This window comes from Gadus macrocephalus, chromosome 12 (assembly GCF_031168955.1).
Source record: "Gadus macrocephalus chromosome 12, ASM3116895v1".
Lineage (NCBI taxonomy): Eukaryota > Metazoa > Chordata > Actinopteri > Gadiformes > Gadidae > Gadus > Gadus macrocephalus.
This window is the reverse complement of record NC_082393.1, coordinates 15,126,584-15,143,363: the sequence shown is the minus strand read 5'-3', so window position 1 is coordinate 15,143,363 and position 16,780 is coordinate 15,126,584. Positions and strand designations below refer to the sequence as shown.

The following is a 16,780-nucleotide window of genomic DNA, read 5'->3' as shown; positions in this document are numbered from 1 at the left end:
ATAAAGGATACCCACCTCCGTTCAGTAGGACGCCCTCTTCACTCGACCTGGGACGGCTGGTATAAATGGGCTAACAGAAGCCCTCTTACAGTGAAAATAAAAAAAATATTATTAAAAACTTAGAACATATTGTTTTAAATTTTGGTAGAACCTAAAGGAGCAACAGCACCAAAAAGTGACAGAAAAACCCAGGATATATATATCTTCGTTATTTTCCTGTGAATGGGCTAAATGTATTCAGCCCAAGCGCAGTAGCGTAAGCTTCCATTGACGTTTGATTGACAGGTGCCCTGACACGCCTCCTTCATATGCTTCCCATTTGGGCTAAATTAGTTTAGCCCAAAGGCTGACCTAGCACAGTAGCTACAGTACAGTGTCCTTCGACTAATCACAGCACAGTAGCGCAAGTGCAGTATGGCGGGCGTTAGCATGAAAATGAATGAAGTGGATTATTTACTTTCTAATCGGTTTTCTTTAATGTCTTTGGAGGAAAAATTGGAAGTGAAAAGATTGGGGACACATCAACCAAACGATGTACAGATTTACTGTCAGGAGTGCGGTCAGAATATGGCCGGTAATAGTGCATTTGTAAGCGGGTCAACTACGTTTCGTATCGAAACATTAAAAAAGCTGTCTAAATAACACAACATGACGTGACAAGTGTGTAGAGATAGTGGCCCCTCTCCAAACTGCATTTCAGCGACAGGCAGTAACAATAAGGTTCTCTAAGGAATCGGAAATGATCTCATTTAATGTTGCATACAACATTGCCAAAGAGGAGTTGCCATTCTCAATTTAAATCCGAAATTATTCTCATGAAGAGAAATGGATTAAACATCAACCCGACGTAGGCCTATAGCAATGAGATGGCATGTGCACAATTCATTGCAGTAGGCCTAATGGGCGACACCTTAAAGCAAAAGACAGCTGCGGACGTCGGAAACGCCACATAGGCCTACATGTCCTTCATGATTGACGGCGATACAGACGTCTCTACCAAAGAGTGTGATCGTCTACAGCCGCATTTTGCGCAAAGGGAGACCAGTCAACATTTTAATTGTGTAATACTTTAAGCACAAAAAAAGTTTTATTTTGCTTAATGGTTTAGTTCGAAATGTTCAATTTCAGCTCAGTGAAGCACTTTAAACACCTTATTTTTCTTTTTATTTATAATTGTGCTTCAAATAAAGAAATGCCTTTCTCTACACCTTAATCTTGTTTAAAAATCATACACATTATATGAAAGTTATGAACAGAGATATAAAGGTGACCTCATGGCGTCTGGAGCCCTGTGAAGTATTGATAAATGTAATGCATTCTTTAGCCCACCCACCCAAAATCACCACCAGCCGTCACTGTAATTTGAGAAATGCATCCCTGCCGGCGATTTTCATTGGATTAGGAAATTATGGGCGGGACTATTTTGTCCCGCTCACGGACGCTCTGTCATCTACGGATACGAATACTTTTGCTACACATTTACCACCTAGGGGTGTTGCAAAACAACCTGCAAAAAACCCCACAGCTGAGACTTGCAGGAGCAGATTCGAGCAGTTGTAAAATGGTTTTGTGCTCGCTCATTAAAATGCTGAATTAACATAGCGTTCACAGATGTGCAACTTCTGATGCATTTGTTCAAATTTGGGTTTACGAATGCACACCTTTTGGGCATGTTCTCAGATTATGAAACACGGGTGTGCGAATGTGTTTTGCACCAACTGCGCTGCAATAATTGTAGCAAAAGGATTTGTGCACCTGTAACACAGATTAGCGTACTCGTAGACCCTATTTTGTGTTTACAATGGTATAAAAAATATTTATATTTTTTTTACGACTACAAATGTACTGTTACACATTTGTGACTTTAGAGTACACATGCAAAATAAATATATACGACTTCAAATTTACTGTGACTTTAGTGTACGCATTCAAATTCTGCAGTTACAGGTGCTAAAGACTTTTGCTACAATAATACCTTCATACTAAAGAGCCATCTCTCATTCATCGAGTGGACTCATTGGTTTGCGAATGACCACAAAGATGCTCCCATGGGCAGATTGCTGCATGGCATTTGCCACTTATTCAAATTGTAGAGGTTGAAGCAGTCTTCATTGTGGTCACTTGCCATAACACTCATGTGTTTTATCAAAACAACATCAGTAACATTTATATTGAGTTGATGTGGACGGCTCTTTTTTTTTGTCCGATTTTTTCAGTGTTCAGTGCCTGTTTGTGAGATATGCATTGTTTGAAAGATAAGCCTTTGATTTTGTTTAATTAACGCCTGGTGTCACAAATATGCAACAAACTGTTTTAGTCAGTCAACCAGCCGAGATAGCATCTGCATTCCCCCAATGCCGGTTAGTGCATATTCGCTACGGACCTAGGAACCTTCGACAAGCAGTTGTTTCCCGTGGGACCGCAAAGTGACGGACCTGTTAACTCTTTACGCACAAGGATAAATCCGGTTATGCTGCTCACGATAGGAGTTGGGGAAGTTCAATCCTGTAATAATTTTAAGGTAAGTTGTGGTTAGATAAAAATACTCACATGCTTATTGTGTGCTTATACACTTGACGTAATGAGGTGAAATGTGTGTGATTCGTATTTTTGAAGTTATTATCATATTTAGCTTTGTAGCATATTAGCGACAGTAGGCCGCGACAGTAGGCCGTTAGCCTAATGCTAACCACTAACCAGCGCTATTTAGTAAAAATATTTTTGGGCGGCTTATCTAGGGAATCCACTGTATTTTGCTAAGTTATTTCAGATAATCATTATACTGACACTACGCTGGGATGTGAATACAACTGCCATTTATTTTTATGCAGACCTGAATGAAACCCTCCGTTTTTTACGGCAAGCGCGCAAGCGCGAGACCGCACGTAAGGGCACTCCCACAAGACAGTGAGGATAGTTGTCTGAGTGACAGTGCAGGCAGCGATGAGGAATATGTGCCAAGGCCAGGTGATGAGAGCAGCAGTGAAAGGGACAGGAGCAACAGTGATGAGGATGTTGCCAAGCCAGTTGAAACAGGATTCAAAATTCGCACCAGCCAATGCTGGTAAATTAGAAGAGGTTGTTTCCAGAACACTATAGAAGCCATTTTCATTCATTTTCAGAAATACATAGTCTATATATTTACATTTTGTGTTTTAGATATATCAGTGGATATGCATTAGGCCTACAGTTGTACTTGATTTATTTATACATAATTAAAATCTGGTCAAACATTTCTAAAATAATACATTCCAAATACATGACTTTTGAATATTTTCAAAGATGGATATATAGCTTTTTGGAACCAAACTCTTAATTTTGGTGTTGGCAGGTAGATTTTCTAATGGCTTATTCTGATCCCTGCAGATGAGGGTGAGAGGAGCAACAGTGAGGAGGAGGAGGCTGAAGGAGACGCAGGCAGTGTGGGCAACGGCGGTGAAGGTGTTCCGGGGAATGAAGAGAGCAGCAGTGACGAGGAAGTGGTTGCTACCACCAGTGGCCAAGCTGCAAGAAGGAAACAAAATAGACGAAACAAAGAAAAAGTGACATGGAAAACAGTGAAACAGGCTCAAAGTTCTAAAAAAAACGTGCCAGTGTGGCAAGGGTCCCTCCCCGACAGTGACTCAATTAGACAGCCCATTGATTATTTCAGAGACTTTTTTGACCTTGACCTTTTAGCGCTTATTGTCAATCAGAGCAATCTGTACAGCACCCAAGAAAACCCCAACCACGCCCTGAAATTAGATGTGAAGGAACTGGAACAGTTCATTGGAACCGTTTCGTATATGAGTGTGATCCGCTTACCACGCTCTAGGATGTACTGGTCTAATGCATGTCGAGTAGACCAGGTCGCTGATGTGATGCCCCGTGACAGGTGGGAAGAAATCAAACATTACATTAATTTCAATGACAACACGGCAACCAACAACAGTGACCGGCTGTTCAAAATTAGGCCACTAATTGATTCACTGCTCCCCAAATTCCAAGCTCTCCCTCAAGATCAGATGCTGTCAATCGACGAACAAATGGTGCCATTCAAAGGCAGATCTGTTCTAAAGCAGTACATCCCCAAAAAGCCCTACAAATGGGGATACAAAATCTTTGTTTTGTGCGACACAAAAGGCCTGGTGCACTCTTTTGACATTTATGCAGGGACATCTGATCCTCCACCAGGTTCACCAGACATCGGGGCAAGCGGGAACATCGTGCTAAAACTTGCACAAGTTATTGAAGGCTCAGTCAACCACCTGCTGTACTTTGATAACTGGTTTTCCTCACTCGATTTGTTTGTGGCTCTTGCTAACAGGGGGATACCAGCCCTTGGCACTGTGCGGGAGATGCGAGGCTGCAGTTTCAGCAAAGACAAAGAGCTCAAAAAGAAGGGAAGAGGGACATTTGAGGAGCAACAGGCTGTTGTTGACCGTGTGGAAATTAGGGCTGTCAAATGGTTTGACAACAGAGGGGTGAACGTTGCCAGCACTTTTGCAAGTGCCCAGCCTGTTTCCCTCGTAGAGAGGTGGGACAGAAAGCAAAGGAGGAAAGTGTCTGTGGAATGTCCAAGCATCATCACCCTTTTTAATAAGTTCATGGGTGGTGTTGATGCACTTGATGCCCTAATCGCCTACTACCGCATCCACATCAGGTCTAAGAAGTTCTACCACCGATTCTTCTTTCACTTCGTGGACATGGTGGTTGTGAATGGCTGGTTGCTCTATCGGCGTGATTGTGACAACTTGAATGTTCCACGGAAGAAGCAGAAGGACTTGCTGGCTTTCAAGGCTTCCATTGCACAGTCCCTCTGCATGCAAGGCAAAGATCTGTCGGCCAAAAAGAGGGGGCGACCTTCGTCTGACGTGGAGCGAGAGTTCCAGAAGAAGCAGCGCAGGGGACCAACTAAGGCTATTCCCACAAAAGATGTCCGTGCTGATGCTGTGGGTCACTGGCCTCAAATCGACAGTGTGCGGCAACGCTGCAAGTTCCCAAAGTGCACAGGCCACACGAGCTTCAAATGCGCAAAATGTGACGTTCACCTGTGCCTCAATAAGAACAAAAACGGCTTCTGTGCATTCCACGAGTGTTAAAAAAGGGGGAAAAAAACATGTGCACGAACCACGTGTGTGTGAGGGGTGAGGTTAACCCTAAGGGCTACATAGTTACAGAAAAACACTTTTTTAAACCTTGTTACATTGTTTACATTGTTACATTGCTGATGTGTGGTATGATTGTGTGTGTGTGTGTGTGTGTACGCACGCGCACGCATTGGAATAGAAAATAATTGCTTCAAATGAATGAAATGCTGTACCTGCCGTTGCAGGTTTATATAAATAAAGTAAATAAAGGATGATAGGATGAAATAAAACATTGAAACATTGAAAAGGATTAAATAAAATATTGTTTTTTCACTGTTATATCACTGTGTTATTGTTATGTTATTATTGACTATTCTGCCCCCGCTTCCTTGTGTGTGTGGCGCGAACTAGCCTGTTGCGTCAGCTCGGCAGATAGATGACAGTTTTCCCTTATAAAGAATGAAGCAGCTTGTTTCCTTTCCAAACTTTACTTGGTAAGCACTGTAAAACTGGACAGATACAAAATACATCTTTCAGTATCTCATACAGACGTTCAAGAACAGTATTCATCTATTGTCCGTTTAAAACGTTTCATAACAAACATTAACATATACGTTAGCTTAGGGCAAACGTCTATTGGAAATTACATTAAGATGCTCGCGATTAGCATAAAAGATCAAAATATACATTCTGAACTAATTTAATTCCATGACAAGATAGCTGTATGACATCTACTTACAGGCAAACGTGTTTTCTGGCCAACCAATACAAAAGAGAAAAAGTACGTGACTGTTGGTTCACATGCATCGTCGAACTACGGCAAGACTGCTAGTACAAAAACATTGCGTTAAAAGTTGACCACTAGGGGTCTCCCTTTCACCAAATAAACATCAGAACAGCACACTCCCCGCTTGTTATAATGCGTTATGACACTATTCCCCTTTTACAAGTAGAACAACTTCAGAGACTGGTCTAGAATACACCCGTTGAGTACCCTGTCTGACCACCCTCACATCTACTTTGCGAACTTTAGAGTCTTTGCTGGGAATGGCATTCAACACCACTCCGACAGGCCATTCATTCCGCTTGCCCTGTGCATCCTTGAGCAGCACAACATCTCCTTCGCTCAGGTTTGGCTTTTCAACGTGCCACTTTCTCCTTGGCTGGAGGGAAACCAAGTATTCTTGACGCCAGCGTTTCCAGAATGCGTCGGCCAACGCCTGTACCTGCTTCCACTGCTTGATGTATAAGTCTTTAAGGTCGTACTCTCCAGTGGGTGGAAGCACTGGGTTGACTTTCTGTGTTAGCAGCATGGAAGGTGTAAGGACTGTAGGCATGTCTGGATCAGATGACACTGGAACAAGGGGTCTGCCGTTCATAATGGCCATGACTTCAGACATGAGTGTGACCAAAACTTCATGAGACAGACGGGCAGTGTTTGTCTTTAAAAGCAGTGCATCCAGTATTCTGCGGGCAATGCCTATCATCCGTTCCCACACTCCACCCATATGGGAAGAGTGTGGAGGGTTAAAGGTCCAGGTGCTGCTTTGGTCTTCAAGGTAAGTAGTCAGTTCATGGTCACCAGATTTGATCTGCAGTTCCTTGCATGCGCCTATGAAGTTTGTTCCTCTGTCAGAACGGAACAGGCGGACAGGGCCACGGACAGCTGTGAATCTCCTTAGTGCATTAACAAAGCTTGAGGAGGACAGAGACTCTAGCACTTCGATATGTACTGCTCTTGTGACCATGCAAGTAAAGATGACAGCCCAACGTTTATTTTCTGCTATGCCACCTCGCGTGCGCCTTGTGCTTATGGTCCATGGACCGAACACATCAACACCTACATTTGTGAACGGGGGGCCTGCTTCAAGCCGTTCAGCAGGTAGGTTTGACATTATTTGTTCTTCCATTTTTCCTCTCAGCTTGTTACAGGTTACACACTTGTGAATGATGCTTGACACCAGTCTCTTGCCTCCAATCAGCCACAGTCCAGCAGAGCGAACAGCGCCCTCTGTCAGGTGTCTTCCCTGATGAGCAACCTTTTCATGGTAATGCCTCACCAATAAGGTTGCTACGTGGTGCTTTTTGGGGACGATGATTGGGTGTTTCTCTTCCCAAGGTAAGTCGGCCAAAGGAATCCGTCCTCCAACTCTTAGCAGGCCGTCTGCGTCCACAATTGGATTCAGTTTCCTTAGAAGACTGGACTTTGGGACAACTTCACCTCTGGAAAGGCATTTCATCTCCTCAGCAAACGCATCGTGTTGAGCATTTCTGACGATTATTAGTTTTGCTTGTGTCATCTCATTCATATTGTTGATTGAGTCCTTTGTGTAGGACCTGGCCTTGTGTATGAGCTTGGTAACGGCTCGACTGAGTGACTTCCAGCTGGAGAAGCGTTCAAATCGGTTTGACCCCAGCTGACATTCAAAGGCCTTGGTTATGAAGGCTTGGACCTGTGGACGTATGTCTATGTCCGCTTCAGGGTCAATTAGCCCAAATGCCTCTGGCTGTGGGGTGTCTTTGGCTAAGAAAGCTGGACCTTTGAGCCAGTTGGTGTCTTTCAACATGGCTGCTGGCACTGAACGAGTTCCATGGTCTGCAGGGTTGTGTTCAGTGCTGACAAAGTGCCACTGTTCAGGGCTTGTGGACTTCCTGATGCGAGTGACTCTGTTGGTTACGTATACATAAAATCGTCTGTTATCGTTGTTGATGTAGCCCAATACGATTCGGCTGTCTGTGTAGAATGTGACCTTGTGGATGTCTGTGTCGAGTTCTTCTGTGATTAACTCTGCCATTTCAACAGCCAAGACAGCACCACAAAGTTCGAGCCGTGGTACAGTGTGTGGAGGATGAGGTGCCAGCTTTGACTTGCCCATGACGAATCCAATGTGAGTGTGTCCATTTTCATCTGTTGCTTTAAGATAGGCCACTGCTGATATGGCCATAGTGGAAGCATCAGAGAAGACACAGAGTTCTCTATGTTTGGTGGAGCACAAAGAAACAGGCACATAGGTTCTTTCAATCTGAAGCTGCTCAAGCTCATGGAGTGAGTCGGTCCACATTTTCCACTGTTCCTCTTTTAGCGCTGGCAGAGGAGCATCCCATTCAGCTTGTTCGGCAGACAGCTCCCTGACTAAGGCCTTTCCTTGAATTGTGACAGGTGCCACGTAGCCCAGGGGGTCGTAAAGCCCATTTGCAGTAGACAGGATTCTAGTAAATGGCTTCTTCTCTCTGGATACACGGAAAGTGAATGTGTCTGACTGCAAGTTCCAGGTGAGTCCCAAGCTGCGCTGCAGTGGCAAGGGGTCAGCAGTTAGCTCCAGATCCACTAAGTTTTTGGCCCGCTCCTCAGGCGGAAAGGCATCCATCACAGTGCGGCTGTTAGAGGCTATTTTGTGTAGCTTAATGCTTGACTCTGCTAACATTTCTTTTGTACTTTGCAGGACGGCAATGGCCTTTTCTTCAGTGGGGAATGAGGATAGCCCATCATCAACATAGAAGTTTCTCATGACAAACTGTCTGGCTTCGCTGCCGTGTTCCTTTTCTCCATGCAGGGATGCTTTTCTCAGGCTGTAGATGGCTACCGCAGGGGAAGGAGAGTTGCCGAAAACATGTACCTTCATCCGGTACTCAGTGATGCGTTTGGTTGGGTTGTTATCTTCAAACCACAAAAATCTCAGAAAATCTCGATGCTCTTTCTGGACAATGAAGCAGTAGAACATCTGCTGCACATCGGCTGTTACTGCTACAGGCTCTCTGCGGAAGCGCATCAGGACCCCCAGTAAGGTGTTGTTCATGTCAGGCCCACTGAGAAGGACGTCATTGAGGGAGGTACCTTCGTGCTTCGCACTGGAATCAAACACTACCCGTATCTGGTCCTTTTTCTGTGGGTGATAAACACCGAATATTGGTAGGTACCAGCACTCTTGTTGAGGCCTCAGCTCTGGAGCAGGCTCTGCTTGGTCTGCTTCAAACATGGCTTGCATGAAGTTGAAGAACTGTTCTTTCATGGCACTTTTCTTCTCCAGCATGCGACGGAGGGAGGCAAGACGGTTGACAGCATGCTGTCTGTTGTTGGGCAGGCGCGGCCTATTTGGCCTGAATGGCAGCGGTGCTACCCAGCAGTTTGCGTTGTCCATGTAGACTTCCTTATCCATGAGGTCAAGAAACAACTCATCTTCGATGGAAAGGCCAACTTGGTCGTCACGCTGTGTTCTTTGAAACACGTTTCTGCCCAGGCTGTCTATTTCATTGGTTGCAGGAGACACGCATGGAGAGGTGTGGGGTGGCACAGCACTGTCAATCTTCTCTCTGACTGTTAAGCTGCTGTTGCATGGGCTGAGGAGGGAGTGGCGCCCGCTTATCAGCACACTGGTTCTGAAGATGTTGACAGTGGTGGGTTTGTGTGCTCTTCCTAGACACACATCTCCGATTATCACCCATCCCAGGTAGAGTCGTTGGGCAAACGGTGCTTTGTGTGGCCCGTTACATTGTTCTCGCACTTTGTGCACCTGAATTAGGTCTCTTCCGAGGAGAAGGAGGATGGACGCTTCTGGGTCGAGGACTGGGATTTTGTCTGCCAAGTGTTTGAGGTGAGGATGATGTCTGGCTGCATCTGGTGACGGTATTTCAGACCTGTCGTCTGGCAGCATGTCACACTCAATCAGCGTAGGCAAAGGAATGTGGATGTTGCCGTCTAATGACTCCACCATGAAGTTGCTGGCTCGCCGTCCGGCCGTATCCACCACTCCTGAGCACGTCTTCAAAGTGTATTGTTTTCCTGTGCCTTGAATTCCAAAGTGTTCAAAGAATTCTGTTCTGCCTAGCGACTTGTTGCTCTGCTCATCAAGAACAATGTAGGTCTTCATGGCTAGGTGTCTTTGACCTGCAGGATACACTAATGCAAGACAGATTTTGGAGCATGATTTTGAAGTGTTCACACTTCCACAGATTTCCGTGCATTTCGACGTCACAGACGGAATGGCTTCGAGCGTCTGCCGCTCCCCGCTGTGATCCATGGTACTCACATGGGCCTCGGTTTTCCATGGAGCAGGACCTGGATGTAGAGCTGCTGGGTGTCTGTCGCTGTTGCACTCCTGGCACAGCACAGTCTTCCCACAGTCCTTAGCAACATGAGTGGACGACGCACAACATTTGAAACAGATGTGTTTTTCCTTCAGATACGCTTTTCTTTCTTCCAGAGTTTTGTTTCTGAAGCTACGACATTTTCTCAATGGATGAGGCTTGTTATGTAGTGGACACTGTTTGTCTGGGTCATCATGTTTCCTGGCTGCTGTGTTGTTATCGTCGCCACTTGTTGAGATTTCAGTCCTACTCACAGCAACTGATGTTCTTGTGTGATGACTGGACGGCTGGAAAACACTCTTTTCTGTCTTTGTTGTACGCCATGCTTCTGTTATGCTAGCAAAGCTAGGATCGTTGCGTGTTTTTGCTTGTTCACAGACAAAGTTGACAAAGACTGAAAAAGGAGGATATGGTACTCTGTGCTGATCCTTGTAACGTGATCCTACAGTAATCCACCTCTCTTGCAGGTTGGACGGGAGTTTCTGGACTATTGGGTTTACTCCACGGGAGGTGTTGAGGTATGCAAGACCAGGTAGGAATCCATCTGCCCTGGCTGCTTCAAGTTCCATGAGAATATCTCCCAGTTCTCTTAGCTTGTGGTTTTCTTTGACTGAGATTTTAGGAAATTCTTCAACTTTTCCTAGAAGAGCGTTTTCAATCACCTCTGGTGAGCCATACACATCTTCCAGTCTTTGCCATAACATCCTGAGGCCTGAAGGTGGATTGTGAATGTGCACCGCTCTGATTCTTTTAGCTTGCTCAGACGACGAAGGCCCCAGCCATTTGCACAGCAGATCAAGCTCCTCTCTGGGAGAGAGTTTTAGGTCGTCGGTGGAGCTGATGAAAGATGCCTTCCAGGCCCAGTAGTTCTCTGCCTTGTCCTCAAACTTCAGCAGGCCCGAACTCACCAGCTCACGTCGCATCAGGTACCTCCCTAGGTCTGTTGCAGCCACTGCGCTGGATGAGCTTGTGTTGAACATAGGGAATGACTGTGTGTGGTAAGGCTGGGAAGGTTGGAAATCATCACTGGTTGGTTTCAGGTTGTAGGAGAGCCCTCTGTAGCTGTATGATTTTTTCTGTGCAGTGCTGGTTGCCTGATTTGGGATCCAGGTGTCTTCTCCTGTGAGTGTGTGGGGTTGAGGCAGCTCAATAAATTCATGGTCACTGCTTTTACTCAGATGTGCATGGCCCTGGTTTTCACATTTGTTTACTTCACCGCTGTCCATGGTAGGCTGGCGCTCTGGTGAATGTGAAGTTTTCTGTGGCTTTGCATCTGATGGTGAGACTGTGACTGTATTTACCATGCAGGCTGCTTTTTCACCCCGATAGGACTGGTGACCTGGATTTGTAACAGGAGTCTGCAATTGAGCATTTGAATTGTGCATTTCGACTTGGGTTAGAGGTTCTGTGTTTTCATTTGCTCTCCTTTTAATTGGGCTTGACCATTCATAATCATATTCTTCAGCAGCTGCTTCTAAGATTAAAGCTTCAGCGTTTGCAGCCGCCGCTGCCTTTTCTAATTTCAGTTCATGCAGACTGGCGTTTAGAATGGCTTGCTGTTTTAGTAGCTCTGCCTCTTGTCGAGCAAATGCAAACTCAGCACGTGCAGCTTCTGCTTTAGCCCGTGCTTGCACTGCCATAGAATTAGCTACTGATTGTCTGCTGGTTCTGGAGCAGTTGGATACGAGTGATCTTGTTTCTAGTTCATCACAATCCTCTTCTTTTCTTCTAAGTGACATGGTGATTGTGTTAGATGGTACTTTACCTCCAGATCGGACGAACGCTGGCCGTTGGAAGAGTTGCCTTTTTACTATTCTGCCCCCGCTTCCTTGTGTGTGTGGCGCGAACTAGCCTGTTGCGTCAGCTCGGCAGATAGATAACAGTTTTCCCTTATAAAGAATGAAGCAGCTTGTTTCCTTTCCAAACTTTACTTGGTAAGCACTGTAAAACTGGACAGATACAAAATACATCTTTCAGTATCTCATACAGACGTTCAAGAACAGTATTCATCTATTGTCCGTTTAAAACGTTTCATAACAAACATTAACATATACGTTAGCTTAGGGCAAACGTCTATTGGAAATTACATTAAGATGCTCGCGATTAGCATAAAAGATCAAAATATACATTCTGAACTAATTTAATTCCATGACAAGATAGCTGTATGACATCTACTTACAGGCAAACGTGTTTTCTGGCCAACCAATACAAAAGAGAAAAAGTACGTGACTGTTGGTTCACATGCATCGTCGAACTACGGCAAGACTGCTAGTACAAAAACATTGCGTTAAAAGTTGACCACTAGGGGTCTCCCTTTCACCAAATAAACATCAGAACAGCACATTGACCATTATGCTTGCTGTAGCAAATTTGCAACATACCAAATTGACCCCAAATTGACCATTATGCCTGTTGTCGCAAATTTGCAACATACCAAAATTTCTATTTATTTTTTGTGCAAAAGTGAAAATAATAATCTCAGCATTATTTACCATCTACTTTAAGGTAAAAACACAAATAAAATATTTTTTTATATGCAGCTATATAAATTCAGGCGTTAAGGGGTATGCCTTTCATCAACAGTGGTTTGGGGCTTTATAACAACAATTAAAATGATTAACTACACTCAAAAAAACAACTCATTGGATGAACTCAATTAAATTGTGGGCAGGATTTCCATCCAATAAATATATGTTACCCCAACCTAAAACAAGTCCATCGATTCAATACAATGTATTTGTGTTCATCTACCAATTTTTTTTTAAGTTGGTCCAGCTGAAACTAAATTCATCTATCTAATGAAGTTAGATTGAGTTAACACTGCATATTTGTAACAAAGAGAGGTAAACAAAAGTTATTATATTAAAGTAGTTAAAATAAATTGTGTTTGTTCAACCTAAAAATATATGGTTCATTGGAAATGAATTATTCAAAAATCCCCCCCTCCCATTCTACCCCCTACCCCAATATAACATACATGAGACATTAGCTGTTTGAGGTTATTTTATTACAGGGTTCCTACAGATTTGTTCAAGTCAAATTCAAGTCTTTTTAAGTCCCTTTTAAGACCACTTATATAAAAATTAATACCTATTTCACAGACCTACCGACAACGTTTGTTCAAAATTTGTTCATTTATTTCAACAAATGTGAAAATGTGGACTGTAAAGCATTATGGAATGATGGAATATTGCAGCATAGTGGTGAGTACTTACGCCAACAGCACAGACTCCTGAACAATAAACAATGAAAATCAACTCAACAATAAATAAAATTATGATCACACAGTCAACTCCTAAGCTCTGCACTCTTAGCAGCGATCTCTTTATCAAGGAGAGCCAGTTCTGCCAACTTCTCTTTATGGCCTCTCCGCAGGATGTTTGACCTGGTGATCAGGCCAGCCATCTTGCTCCCTGCCTTCGCTTCAGCCTCCTCAGCCATCTTGTCCGCATCCCTAGCCAGACCCTCAGATACCTCCTGTACACGTCTCCTCTTAACCTTCAGCTCCTCAAGACAGTCCTCTGCTTCCCTCCTCTTGAGAGCCTGGTCTTTTGCCTCCCTGTTCCTTCTTTTGGTCTCCAGATGGGTACGATACCTTGTCCTTGCCCTTGCTACACTTTCCAGTAGCGGTTTACTGAGTGGAACCTGGGTATCGGGTTGGGGAAAGAGAACCAGATTCAGTGACAAACTCAAGAGACCAACTATGTTGATTCTATCAACTTTTAAGTCAACAGCATATTACTACTCCAGACAGGAGTCATCTTACCTTGGTAACACCTCCATGTTGTATGATGTAGTCACACACCAGTCTCCGTGTGACCACAGTATCCTCCGCCAAGTTATCAGACTCCACCTCTTTATTGATTGAGAATCCACGCTCAACTGTAGCTTGACCGTGGGAGAGGATGAGCAGCTTCTTGCAGAAGGCCCACAGCTCGGGATAAGGCTCCATGGCGTTGCTCAGGAAGATGTCCAGCCTCTTCTGCATGGGTTGAAAGGAGAGGAAGTCCTCACTCCGGCTCTCCAAGGACAGGAGACTGTCAAACTGCTGCAGTATGACATCCCCTACGACAAAACAAATGAGAAAATGAATCACCAACATCAAATTACCTTATGATGATGCACAATGTAGCCACTATTTTTTACACATCCTAACCACAAACCCCATTTTGTCATAATGGATCAATTGAGCCCAATCAGTGGTTATAACGTTAAGTAAATTGTTACCATCATCAACTCGGTCAGGTCCTTGGGGAGGAATGGGAGCACAGGCTCATCCGTCTGATATTTTTTCAGGAAGGGATTGAAGGTCCTGGCAATTGCTGCGTAGAACTGCAATTTGGCCAAGACGAGTGGATCCTTTATGGCTGCTGCAACTGTGTCATATGATGCTGAGAAAAAGACGTACAGACAGTCAGACATTTCAACTTAGCCATATATTACAAAAACTATGACAAGGCCACACCACCACCAGGGTTAGGACACAGTCACAGACCTATTCACATCATTTAAGAAGGGCCTACCTGTTCCAGGGTTCGGGAGTCTCTTTGTTTTCACAGCTTCCATGTACAGGAGAAATGATGGCCAGACTGCCAGGGCTCTCTCCACAACCGGAAGGTTTTCTACCCAACGATGGGCACAGAAAGATAGACGGAACACACTGGACTTGGTTACGGTGATGTAATCCTCTCTCTTGGCAGGCGTATTGTGAAACAATGTGTGCATTGCTCTCAGCAATTTGTCCAGCTGCCATACAGTGAACCCACACTTGAAGGAGTTGTGTAGCGTGTGTAGGCCACAGCTCCCCACACAAACGAGCTGAAGACCTAAAGGTTTCAATGCAAACTTGATATTAGAAACCAAATTAGAACTTTGAAATTGTTTATTCAATGTTAAGTGCACTACAAATAAAATACATTTTTATAATTACTAATGGATCAGAAACACACTCACCCACACACACACAGTAATAGCATTATAAACTCCTCACCTCCGTACTGCTCAGCTTGATCTTTCTGGAAAAGGTCGAAGAGTTTCCAATTCACATTGGGCCCATCCATTGAAATAGACACCAAGTTCCTGAGGTTCAGTTTGTCCATACATTCCTGAAAAAAGGGCTGCATTTCATTACTCAAAATAAGAGGACTAGGTAAGCATCACATATTGTTAGACACACACACACACACACACACACACACACACACACACACACACACACACACACACACACACACACACACACACACACACAATGTTGACTATAGGTCCTTTCTCGGGTATTGGCTAACACAATGGCTGGCTACGTGCATGCACAAACCTGTCCTTAAAAAAAACCTAAACGTTCGTTTTCAGAAATGTGCAACTCACCGAGTTGTTGTGTACGTTGATGTTCCAAATCAAGTATCGTAGCGAAATACAGTTTCTGTCATGTTTTATTGCACATGTATTGCATTTTATAAATCCCATTGATTCCGGTTGGAAGAATCATTGCCCGGTAGAAACTGTATTTCGCTACGATACTTGATTTGGAACAACGAACGAACACCACTAACCACTCGGTGAGTTGCACATTTCTGAAAACTTCGGTGTCAACTGAGACCAACCAGAAATGGGGCTCAATGTTCAAAATACCGGAATTGTAATAAAATTGCTCTGCAGTGAAAAAACGAGCAGATTCTCACCTAGCCTAACGGAAAGTAGACTATACGTTAAACCGTTATATTCCTGCAGAGGTAACTCGTTTTATTTTCCCTCTGAGCCATGTGCTGACTGACACTGAGCATGTCCGGCATGTCTGCGGACTCCGCGACGTTCGCGCCCATTATTCAGGATACATAAATTGGCCTTAAAGATTTAAATCAATGAGAGCCCCTTGTAAACAAGTAAATCTATCACAAAAAAAAAAATCATCATTACAAGACAGTGTGCTTATGTCGGTTCCCGCGTGATTGAGCGCTTCTTTACAACTATATTAAGCTAGCTCAAAACTGAAATGAGGCCTCACACAGCCACTGCCTGCCAACTCAACCTTTAAAAAACCATGTGAAATTCTTCTGTTCTTTACATTATCACGGCAACTTTACAGATGCCAATTTATAGAACAGCATGCAATAGCTCCCACTTTGGGACTACTGAAAAAAATGCAAACTTACCGAGAGTAAGTTGAAGTCGCTCGCTGCAGGCAGAAGATGAACAAAATGGCGCGCTGCTTCAGGGCATGGAAAGAGGGGCGTGGTCACCTCACGTGCGCATACTTCCGTCATTGACCTCAATCTTTTTGGTTTGAACGGATAGGTCAGCAGCGTCAGCGGAGACGATGAATACATTTTAAGTTGTACGAGTTAAACTATTTTGGTTTTTATTTGAATTAATATATATTTCATTAGACAAATAGAATATTAATTTGTCACATCTAAGAAGTGCTTGAATCATTTTTATGAGTGTACTGGTGAACGAAGTTGCAGAACATATATGGTACAAGTTTGTGTTGATTGCATGGAAAAGGGAATAACCAGTTATAACTTATATGGTAAGAGCCTGGTAATACCATGGAAACAAACCAGGCTTCCTTTTACACTACAGTTTCAGCTTACTCAGTGGTTAAATTGTCATGTTTTACTTAGTAA

The 16,780-nt window shown here is 43.9% G+C and overlaps 4 protein-coding genes across 4 annotated transcripts; 1 reads left to right on the top strand and 3 right to left on the bottom strand.

Moving 5' to 3' along the window:
• The first annotated feature begins 2,287 nt into the window (after nt 1-2,287).
• Nucleotides 2,288-5,371, top strand: LOC132469608 (piggyBac transposable element-derived protein 3-like). Its single transcript, XM_060067596.1, has 2 exons — nt 2,288-2,521; nt 3,367-5,371. The coding sequence occupies exon 2, from the start codon at nt 3,786-3,788 to the stop codon at nt 5,079-5,081; it is 1,296 nt and encodes a 431-aa protein (XP_059923579.1). The 5' UTR covers nt 2,288-2,521; nt 3,367-3,785; the 3' UTR covers nt 5,082-5,371.
• Nucleotides 5,372-5,524: 153 nt separating this feature from the next.
• Nucleotides 5,525-8,253, bottom strand: LOC132468973 (uncharacterized). The gene has a single exon (XM_060066858.1). It carries the CDS (start codon nt 8,129-8,131, stop codon nt 6,002-6,004), a length of 2,130 nt encoding a protein of 709 aa, XP_059922841.1. The 5' UTR covers nt 8,132-8,253; the 3' UTR covers nt 5,525-6,001.
• A 4,895-nt stretch (nt 8,254-13,148) lies between these two features.
• LOC132469577 (uncharacterized) lies at nt 13,149-14,330 on the bottom strand. Its single transcript, XM_060067566.1, has 3 exons — nt 14,318-14,330; nt 13,921-14,219; nt 13,149-13,799 (listed from the first exon to the last, which is right to left on the bottom strand). The coding sequence occupies exons 1-3, from the start codon at nt 14,328-14,330 to the stop codon at nt 13,443-13,445; spliced, it is 669 nt and encodes a 222-aa protein (XP_059923549.1). The 3' UTR covers nt 13,149-13,442.
• LOC132469020 (uncharacterized) lies at nt 14,283-16,598 on the bottom strand. The gene is made up of 4 exons (XM_060066937.1): nt 16,307-16,598; nt 15,145-15,259; nt 14,678-14,980; nt 14,283-14,545 (listed from the first exon to the last, which is right to left on the bottom strand). Exons 1-4 carry the CDS (start codon nt 16,478-16,480, stop codon nt 14,358-14,360), a joined length of 780 nt encoding a protein of 259 aa, XP_059922920.1. The 5' UTR covers nt 16,481-16,598; the 3' UTR covers nt 14,283-14,357.
• Nucleotides 16,599-16,780: the final 182 nt, after the last annotated feature.